The sequence below is a fragment of the Lates calcarifer genome, unplaced genomic scaffold, assembly GCF_001640805.2.
Source record: "Lates calcarifer isolate ASB-BC8 unplaced genomic scaffold, TLL_Latcal_v3 _unitig_635_quiver_2423, whole genome shotgun sequence".
Lineage (NCBI taxonomy): Eukaryota > Metazoa > Chordata > Actinopteri > Centropomidae > Lates > Lates calcarifer.
In genome coordinates, this window is record NW_026117863.1 from 8550 (window position 1) to 18748 (window position 10199).

The 10199-nt window shown below is 43.7% G+C and overlaps 2 protein-coding genes across 2 annotated transcripts; one reads left to right on the top strand and one right to left on the bottom strand.

The window, feature by feature from the left end:
• Positions 1-582: 582 nt before the first annotated feature.
• LOC108879348 (serotonin N-acetyltransferase) lies at positions 583-2459 on the top strand. The gene is made up of 3 exons (XM_018670586.2): positions 583-1028; positions 1298-1452; positions 1553-2459. Exons 1-3 carry the CDS (start codon positions 863-865, stop codon positions 1856-1858), a joined length of 627 nt encoding a protein of 208 aa, XP_018526102.1. The 5' UTR covers positions 583-862; the 3' UTR covers positions 1859-2459.
• A 57-nt stretch (positions 2460-2516) lies between these two features.
• LOC108879350 (inactive rhomboid protein 1-like) lies at positions 2517-9444 on the bottom strand. The gene is given in 16 exon segments (XM_018670587.2): positions 2517-3587; positions 3783-3936; positions 5312-5412; positions 5767-5842; positions 5934-6028; positions 6660-6723; positions 6813-6913; positions 7097-7258; positions 7356-7430; positions 7530-7641; positions 7743-7994; positions 8402-8466; positions 8468-8566; positions 8671-8793; positions 8901-9107; positions 9308-9444. Coding segments are annotated over 16 exon segments (2199 nt in total). The 5' UTR covers positions 9401-9444; the 3' UTR covers positions 2517-3167.
• Between the last annotated feature and the right edge of the window lie 755 nt (positions 9445-10199).

A 10199-nucleotide genomic window follows, 5' to 3' on the forward strand; every position in this document is an offset into this window, starting at 1 on the left:
AAAACAAATTTTATTTAGAGTGAACTCAAATGTCCTTTCCAGACTCTACTGTGTTGACAGTCTGTGTAAATAGGTTTACCTCAGGCCAATCAAAGCAGGTGCTCTCTCATTTAATTAGTCCGTGCTAAACCTCTTTGAGGCATGAAATCATCCCAACAGCAATCCACACAAATCTCCCCCTGTCACTCAGTACAGTTGAATTAGCCCACATGCCCTTGGTGTCCAAAAACACACATATCATCACATCCAGTTGCAGTACGTTTTGCTCGGACCCACCCTGAAAAACACATCTGAACTCTCAGTGCCAGTGGCATGTGTTAGTGTACATTTTTTATATACTCACCACACAGTAAATAAGTGAAAATACCAGAATTTTCATAGTTAAGGTATGGCAGATGTGCAAATGCTTGCTCATATGAAATTAAACAAAACAAACTAATTAAAATTTGCACAATTCTGCAGCTACAGAGCTGTCTGTCTCTCAGCTTGGCTGTTTTAAAAATTAGATGATTAGATAGATACTTTATCGGGAAATTCACACATCAAAAATATAATTAAAATAGGAAATACCCCCAGAACAACATCCATGTCATTTGAGAGCAGGGGATTTAGAGACTTTGGGGATTTATGAGTTCAGAGAGAAGGAGGAGGAGGAGAGAGCAGAAGAGACAGAAAGGTCAGCATCTTGCCTGCTGAAGTTAGTTACATTATAGTCAGAGCTGCGACACTAGCAGAGAAAACGGGAAGTTTTCTCAACAGGCTTTGAATCCATCAGTGGGAAAGGGTGGAAAAGAGGAAGACAGTCAAACAAACGATCTCTGAGAAATAAGCAGAACCTTCAGTCTTGCAGTATCGAGGCATCATGACACAGCAGGTCAGCGGCTCACCGTCCCTCAAGCCCTTCTTCCTGAAGACGCCCGTCAGAGTGGTCAGCCCTCTGCGACAAAGACGACACACGCTCCCCGCCAGCGAGTTCAGGAACCTCACGCCACAGGACGCTATCAGTGTGTTTGAGATCGAGAGAGAAGGTAAGAATAATCAGAATATTTCTGAAAAACTGAACCTGCTACACAAACCTAGTGGATGTTTTAACAGTTTGTAATATCTGGTGAGAACTTGACTGACTTTCCACATGTATTTGATAAAGGAGTATACTGTATTTTCCATCCTGTCATTGGGGAAAGTTTAAATGTATGAAAACTTAATTTTAACTTGAAAGAGAACACATTCATTCTTTAAACATCATTAGTCTCAGGATGTAACCCTCTGTATAAACTGGTTCTTTTCATCCCTGCAGCATTTGTCTCTGTGTCTGGAGAGTGTCCACTTACCCTGGATGAGGTGCTTAACTTCGTTAGTCAGTGCCCTGAGCTTTCGCTGGGTTGGTTTGAGGAGGGGCAGCTTGTAGCTTTCATCATCGGCTCTGGCTGGGACAAGGAGAGGCTTTCACAAGTATGCAATTGTACAGAAAATCTGTAAAGTGGCTCTGATTTCTGCTCTGCTCATTGTGTTTTGGCATCATTAATGCTTCTATATAATCTCTCACCTCCAGGAGGCTATGACTCAGCACGTCCCAGACACCCCCACTGTGCACATCCACGTGCTGTCGGTGCACCGTCACTGTCGCCAGCAGGGCAAGGGCTCCATCCTCTTGTGGCGCTACTTGCAGTACCTGCGCTGCATGCCGGGCCTCCGCCGAGCTCTGCTGATTTGCGAGGACTTCCTGGTGCCCTTCTACCTCAAGGCCGGCTTCAAAGAGAAAGGGCCGTCAGCCATCTCCGTGTCCACCATGCACTTCCTCGAGATGGAGTACACGCTCGGTGGGCAGGCATACGCAAGACGGAACAGCCGCTGGTAGTCCCTCAGAAAGCCCTAAGCTGCCCTTACTCTGCTTACTCACCTCTAAAATGGACTCAGGGCAGAAAAAGATTAAGAAAAAACAGCTGACAGACAGACAGAAGCACAGGGCCAGTATTAACCAGTGGACTGGGTTCAGCATACCAATGTCAGCAGCTCACAGTATCCCTGGACTCCCTGAACAAGGAGTAAAGGACTATATGTGCAGCCACAGGACAACAAGAGTGGATTCACGTCCTCATGCAAAGAAATGAACCAGTGGCTTTGCAGATGTATATCAGACATCAAATTATATTCCTTTTGTTACCAGTAGAATAACAGCTTTGTAATCTTAAAATTATTATTTGTTTAATTCACACTTCACGGTTTGTAATCAAGGCAATTAACAGAAAATGTCATATAAATGTATTAAATCTTGACTGACATGAGTACTAAGTTCTATTTTTGTAAACCACATAAATCAAAAAGTGATGAATTCAGTGTCATTACTGTAAGAAAGTTTCATTTGAGGACCTACATACTGATCTTGCAGCCACTTACAATGCTTGATTTGTCAATTGAAAAATCTGTAGCATAAATTTTCTGTTTCTATGTTGCTTAACTTGAATAAATTCCTCTTCAAAGAAAAAAGTCACAGACCATTTTAATTTGTAGATTTTTTTACTGTTGTTTTTTCAGTTACATGTGAGTAGACAGGTAGCTAAAACACTACCGTGTTCAAAAACAATCATCACTTCTCGAGAAGCAATAAACAAATAAAAGAAAACATTCGAGTGCTCAGCATAATGTAACAAAAATATGGCAGTAGTTGGTACATTTATCAACAAGGCACCAAAGGTATCAATATTTGATTTTCGTCCCTGCTTCTGTATGAGGTTGCCTGAATAATAATAAAACCTATGTCTGGAGTGTGAATGTAAAAAAAATAATAAAATCCTTCTCTCTGTACCAGCGCTGGTTTCTCTAATTCCTGCCTCATGTGTAAAGGGCAGTAGGGAGCTTTGATGAGGTTCAGAAGTGCCATACCTTTGTTTCACTGGACAGTGAAGGAGTGACAATGACTGTCGGTGAACAGGGAGGTGATTAAAGGAAGTTCTTAGGGTGAGTGGCATAGGTATTCATACTGACAGAGTTTAAAAAAAAAAAAAACACAAGCATATTGTCAAAGTTCACAGAGTCAGAGAAGGGGGGGTGGCGGTCCCCAGCCACACAGGAGCAGAGTGGAGACACAGACTGGCTGATCTCATCTGTCAGTCCACATCTTTTGACCTGATGCCTTCCCCCGTTGAGCTCACGCTGTCCCACGCGCTTCAGTGAAGGTGAGCGTTGAGGTCGTACTTCTCGCAGAATTTGTCCGTGAAGGGGATGCAGGTGAGCAACTCACACCATTCGCACTTGATTGGGTAGACATAGAAGAGCACCACGAGGCCTGAAAAGAGCCCGACAAACACCAGCAGGAAGACAATGATCTGACAGCGTTTGCGGTACAGGTCCATGCGGCCGAAGCTGATGTAGGGCAGGAAGGCGAAGGACAGGAAGAAGCCGGAGATGAAGCCGCAGATGTGGGCGAAATTGTCGATCCACGGCAGTAGCCCGAAGGCGAAGAGGAAGAGCACCACGCACAGGAGCTTGGTGAAGGCCCTCCAGGGCTGGGCCAGGATCTGCCAGCTTTGAAACAACTCCACAAACAGGCAGGCCAAGATCCCGAACTGAGAGCCAGCTGGACCCACCTGAGGTAAAGACAGCAGAGGGAGAGGTGAGCCAGAAAAAAACATCTGAAAATGTTTATTTATGACATGATTTAAAAAGTCTTTGTATAATGTAGTGTTGTTAATATACAGCCAGAGAGAAATCTCTGACACATAACATGACTCATAAATACACTCTAATATTTGATTAAGTGTGGGGATTTAACAGGTGATCACCTCTGCTCTGTAGGGCAGGAAGATGGCTGAAGCTAAGTTGCCAGTGATTCCACTGAGGATGTAAATGATTGAGATGCGCAGCCAGCCCGCCAGCTTCTCCAGGTCCCTCAGGATGGTCATCTGGAAAGCCACCGACACCAGGCAGTGAAGGATCCTGGGAGGGGAGTACAGATGAAGTGGACAAAGTGCTCATGTGTGTGTGCAATGTGATGTTTGTGTGTGTATGTGGGTGAAAAGCCGCACGTGTCGGGAAGATAATCCCTCTGTGTTGAAGAGGCAAAACCCCTGAACAGCCGACCAGGGGATGACTTTGCTCATCAACAAAATCGGTCTCTATCTCGTTGAAGCTTAATGAGTTCGTGTAGCGAGGGCACTTTGTTTAATTACTCAGGAGACAGATAACAGACAGCATGAAGATGAAGCACCACTCCTCTTAGCCGTGAGGTCAGCTCTTTGCGCCGACTGACTGACAGGTCTATACCACACCAAAGTAGTGCTGTCGGTCTGGTATTTACAGCATATAACTACAGGTGATGAATGAGCTCATCAGCATGCATTTATTTATTTTTGGCATTTGTCATTTTGTTTGAGCAACTCTAGCTATAAGCACATTGTAGGATCACAAGCACTGCTGGTTAACCTCATAATTACAATATTACAATATTTGTTGTATGATACAAACAAGTGACAAAGAAAAAACCAACATGAAGTATCTTAGTAGAGTGTTGGGCCACCAGGAGGCGCCACAACAGCTTCAATGCACCTTAGCACTGATTCTACAAGTCTCTGAACTCCCTCATTTAGATGATTGTGGTGAAGAGTGCTGTTTAAAACAAATCTCCCAAAGGTGTTCAGCTGGGTTGAGATCAGGTGACCGTGAAGGCCATAGCAAATGATTTACATCACTTTGTCATCCTGTGTCTCCAGTCATTTTTCAGGTTTTTTCCTTTAATTTGTCACCCATTTGTAGCATTGCAATGTATATAACTATCACTGAACTGCTCCCAACATTATTTCACCATTGTTTGCACTGTCATACATAAATGTTTCTATATGTAGACCCTCTGTAAAATCACTATGCGCCTTTTGTTAGTATCTTTGTCTTCTACATATTAACTGAATGGCATTTGTGCACCATTTAAGTACATTAACACTAGTTACAGACAACTGGAGTCATTTTCCTTGTATATACCAAACATATTTGGTCAATAAACCAAACTGACTCTGATCTTTTACACATCCTGTTCCTCATTGCTTGGAAACACTGATCTGGCCTGAGACAAAGCAGCCATAATTGCTTAACTGTGCTCCTGGTTAGCAAGATTTGCTTTTATTTGCACTACTGGGTACACACTGAGAGTTTCTCTTTTTTTGAACATTATTCTGATTGAAAATTACTCTTAAAAAATAGTTACAAAAAACTAATTATGTCCAAAAATCATTCCCTCCTCTTTGTCTGTTTCATTTTCCAGGTAAATCTCTTGATTAAGCAAAATTATTCATCAAGGTCCTGACAGCTGCTGACTCACCCAGCATGCAGGAAAAGTGAGAGCCAGAGCCTGTAAAACTGATCTGGGATCTCAGGATTGAGGAAAGGCAACAGTCCACACACATCATCCATGCAGTGCACCTGAAGAAGGGCAGAGCAAAACAGTATGAATTAATGTCCCTCAGTCATACTGAAGCTTAAAACCACAAAGACATATATAGAGGAAAGAAAAAATATGACACCTACTACTGAAGTGACAATCAAAGATCACAGATAACATGCATGTGAAAACACACTCCTACACACTGCTTTTATAGAGATGTCTGGTTAGTGTTCCCCCCAATCTGTTTTTGTATTCAGGAAGTACACAAAACAGTGTACCAGAGTGAAACAGAAACACAGGCAACACTAATTAAATTTAGCACACAGCTTCCCCTTTTTTTCCTGTGAGAAAATGAAATGTCTAATTTGTGCGTACTGAGGAGAGATGCTTACTTGAGAGCAGAGAGTAGCCTCCTCATGAAAGTAGCCCTTCATGAAGTCACAATATTCCCGGGATGTGATTTCACACCTTGAAGAATACGAGCAGCAGTTAGTATTCTACTAAACGAGTTATGTTTCAGACTAGAACAGGACAACTGTTTCACATAAGCTCTCCTCACCTCCCTTTGGTTCCAATGCAGCAGGGTCGGCCTGTGATGGTACAGTCTATATGAGGCATGTTGGTGTGGTTCCCTGTGTTGTACCTGGTACAAATCTAAAAGTCAGAGAAGAGGGACAACAGTCAAATCACTCAAGTTTGATCTATTGATCTATAATTTACAGGAAATATGGTCACAGTCTCTCCCTCTGTTGACTTTAACTAAAAGTCAGGACATTGTGATGTCGCATTGAAGCTGACCTTTGACCTTTGGGACAGAATCAATTCCTAGCTTCATCCTATTCTACTCAAATTATGTCAGAATTAACATATAAATTCTTGAGTTAATGGGTTTTGTTAGGGCAGTGACTTTGACCTTTGACCTGTGACCACCCATATCTAGTCAGTTCATCCTTGAGTCAAAGTGAACGTTTGTACCAAATTTGAAGAAACATAATTCGTCCAGCCACTGCCTGTTTTGATGGATTTGTATTGTTTCATAATTCATCATTGAGTTCCATTCAAAACAAAATAGTACAGTATTTACCCTGGGGCAAAACCACATTTGCAACTCTGTACAACCAACAAACCAGCATGGTTAAACTGAGTATAGACAGATGTAATTTTAATCTGTGTAATTTCTAAAAAGTTAAAACACAGATAAATTATTCCTTGAAGTTAGAAATTTTGATCTATAGGTTTGAGTTTCTATATGTCTTAATACCAGATAAAGTTTCTCTGTACTCACTGGCCACTTGGTGATGTCATCAGGCCATTCGTGAGGTGATACCGAGGCAGGCTCTAGACATATCCTGTAAGGAAGGAAAACGACATGCATAGATGACCAACTGATGTCAGTTAAATGTAATTTAATAATGGAATAACTTCCAGTGTGTCATACCTGGGGTCCTGATGGCACACTGAGCCATACTGTCTGTTTTTACCATCTAACTGGGGAGTGCTGGAATGCCTCGGCCACTTCACCCACACAGCTAGAGTGCTCTAGAAAAAAAAAAGAAAAAAAACACACACACAGAGAGAGAGAGAGAGAGAGAGAGAGAGAGAGAGAGAGAGAGAGAGAGAGAGAGAGAGAGAGAAGGGATTAAAACTTCCCACGGCTTCAACCTGTATTTGAATCATAAAGGTCAAGTGACACAAAACAAAGAAGTGGGTTTGTTTACGGACCGAGCATTCCTCCTCTGAGGTTTGGACACAGCCAGAGCGATCGTTCCGCACGCAGCAGGCAGAGTTGCGTTCGATAGCTCTCTTTTCCCTGATAAGTTCATGCACCTGCTTGTCCTGCCGCATGCATGGAGAATATTTGGCCCCCAAGTGGATCAGAGCTTCCTAACAATGCACAGACATTTACACAATTATTGCTTTTGCTATTTATTTTTTTTATCTGTAACACTATCAAAAACAGGATGCAGAAGGGAGCGCTCACCGAACTCGGCCCGATCCAGAAGTTCTCCTGCTGTACGAACTTGACATTTTCATACACCCCTTTGTTTCTTAAAACCTTAATCAGAAGACATCCAAATCACAAAGAATGAAAAATTAAGAGGAGCGACTTGTAATGAGATGAAAATATTGTGATGGTTTGTGGACAGAGACTCACAGAATCAACCGTCTCATGCTGGGAGAAGCCCACTGGTGCAATGCCATAGATGCATACAGCCAAGATAGTGATGAGCAAATGGACAAAGGTGATCCAGTATGTAAAAAAAGGCCTACAGAGAACACAGAACAGAAGCACTCATCATCCATCAGTGTCATCCACAGAGGGCGGCAGAGAGAGGGAGCTCATTAGATATATGGAGCAGTGCAGTACCTATGGTCATCCATGTCCTCTATCTGCCTCTTGACGTAGCTGTCGATACGCTTGCGGTAGGTGCGGTTTGTGAGCTTCCCTACCATGCCCAACCCATAAGGCCTCTTCTCTCGGGCAAAAAGCTTCTTGACAGGCACGACGATGCGCTGGCCGCGCCGCTGCCCGTTAACGCTCACCACCTCCTGCCGCAGGGGCACCTTTGGTGGTCCTGGAGTTCCTTCTTTGGCCTTACGCCACCCTCGCTCCAGAGGTCTGTGAGAGGTAACAGGGTAGATGAAAGGGAGAGACAGAAATGAAGACAGGTTTAAGAGCTTAATGATGATGAAATAAGATGACATTCTCTCTGTTTTCTGTCTCATTTCATTCGTTACCTGGGCCTTTTGAAATTGATTTTAACGCTTAGTACTGCTTAGAGTTAAAGGGTATCATGTGGCTATATCACCAACAAGATAATGTTAATAATATTACAATAATATTCATATTTGTGTCAGGTTGATTATTGCACTTTATATTGTACAACTGACTGCTGTTGGTTTGACATTTTGTGCAGTTCTTATGGGAAGACCGATTCATTTAAGATATCAGTGTTAATCATGATTTCAAAAAATGTTTCTGTCAACACAACTTGAATGACTAACACTGCAGCCACAGTAACTCACAGCATGAGGTGACTTTTCTCCAGCTCCGTTTTATCCAGGGCGCTGCCAGTCAGTTCCGTTTCATCCTTCTTGCTGCTGGGGCTCTGCCTCTTTCATGGCCGCCTCAGACGGCGACTCGAACACCTCGTCTGCGTACGTGGACAACTCCTCCTGCATCAGAATATCCTAGAAAGAAGAGAGAACACGGTGGAGAGGAAGTAGTCAGCAGGCGTGCCAAAAGGCATAAATCATGCCGGGGGTTTTCAAAAATATTGTTTCTCCTGCATTACTCTGGCAAAGAAGGATGTGTCCAGTTCATCTGGGAAGTCGACCACATCTTCCTCCATGAAGCTGGCAGGGGTGAAGCTTCGTCTTTGGGCCCGTCTCAGAGTGCTCTCCCGTAATGAGCGCCCCTGGGAAGCATGCAAATAAACATATAAGCATTAACTGCACTTATTTTTGCAAGCACTGTATGTATTTGTATTTAATCTGTTCAGTGGATTTTATCTCTCTCACTCACCTTGACCAAAGCTGCCGCGGCCCTGAAGCTCATCTTCGCCACAGACTCCCTCTTGCGTCGGCGAGGCAGTCGGTTGAGACCTGAGCGGGAGCTGGTGAAGGAACAGAGGGAGGCAGCTCCGGGGGTGATGGGGGTCTGAGGCACGCTGTAGCCGTCCACCTCCTCCACCATACGGAAGGCTCGCCCTCGCGCCAATGGGTCCACAATCTGAAAACCAGTGGGTTCCAAGTGGGACCAAGTTAGAAAGAGCATTCAAACACACTGTAAAAAGACCAATTTAACTCAAGAGACAGACTCTAAGGAGAGGTTATAATGCACCTGTGTGCCAACTTGACATCCCAGAATATCAGTTTAAGAATAATCAATACCAGTATTTGCAAATTTAAATTTCAGGTGTCTTCCTTCACCTTTTGCATGCCATGCTGTGAGGAGGGGACGTAGAGAGGAGGCGGGGTCTCAGTGCTGGTTAAGGAGATGTTGTCCTGGCTGGGCAGATCCATCTCTCGGATCACTTGCGGCTTCAGCTTCCCGTAGCGCAGGCTGCAGTGGCAGACTTTTCCTCTGCCATTTCTGGTGGCGTCGCCATCCTTGCTGACACCAAACCAGTCCGCTGTTCCCCTGACACCACAAAAACACTGGCCTTTCAGTTCTGGGTCACAGAACTCACATACATGCTTGTATTTCCCAACAGGCAGAGATTAAATCCCATCTGGCTGGGTGAAACTCGCAAAAAAAAGATAGAGGCACTTGTGATGAACCTCTTACGAGCTCTCTATATGAAGGAGTGGGTCGGCAAACATGCAAGGGACTGATAACCCGCACTCTCTAGGATGTGAAAAAGTGTCCTAGATAGTGAAAGTAGCAGGGACCGTAAAGGGAACAAGCCTGGGCATGTTTCTGTCCATACACGCCAGGAAAGGTAGACATAAATTCTAACACACTGTGGGCATGGTGCAGTCACACACTCCCAAAGTCTACATGTTCAAAGAAAGAGAGCGCAAGAGGATTACTGTAGTTCTGATGCAAATAAAATCCAACTTATTCAGATTTTCCTAATCTTAACTGACACCAGCAGACGGCAAATCCAATTAATGCAGAGAATGAGGGATTCTTCAAAAAGGTTTTATTTGCGTCCTACTCCACTCTCCATATTGGCCCATTTCGCCAAAAACCTTGATGAATACACACACATGCAATCACATTGTTGAAGTTGAAGCCCTAATAAGTACCAGAGCAAACAATGTTACTGCACCCCGAGGCCAGGAAGTGGAAGTGGAAACATTCTTCAAAGGAAAGTAC

Bases quoted from the DNA above. Each gene is read 5' to 3' on its own strand.
- LOC108879348 (XM_018670586.2), top strand. From the start codon at position 863: ATGACACAGCAGGTCAGCGGCTCACCGTCCCTCAAGCCCTTCTTCCTG. The intron at 1,029-1,297 runs GTAAGAATAATC...TCATCCCTGCAG, and splicing joins GTTTGAGATCGAGAGAGAAG to CATTTGTCTCTGTGTCTGGA. The intron at 1,453-1,552 runs GTATGCAATTGT...TCTCACCTCCAG, and splicing joins ACAAGGAGAGGCTTTCACAA to GAGGCTATGACTCAGCACGT.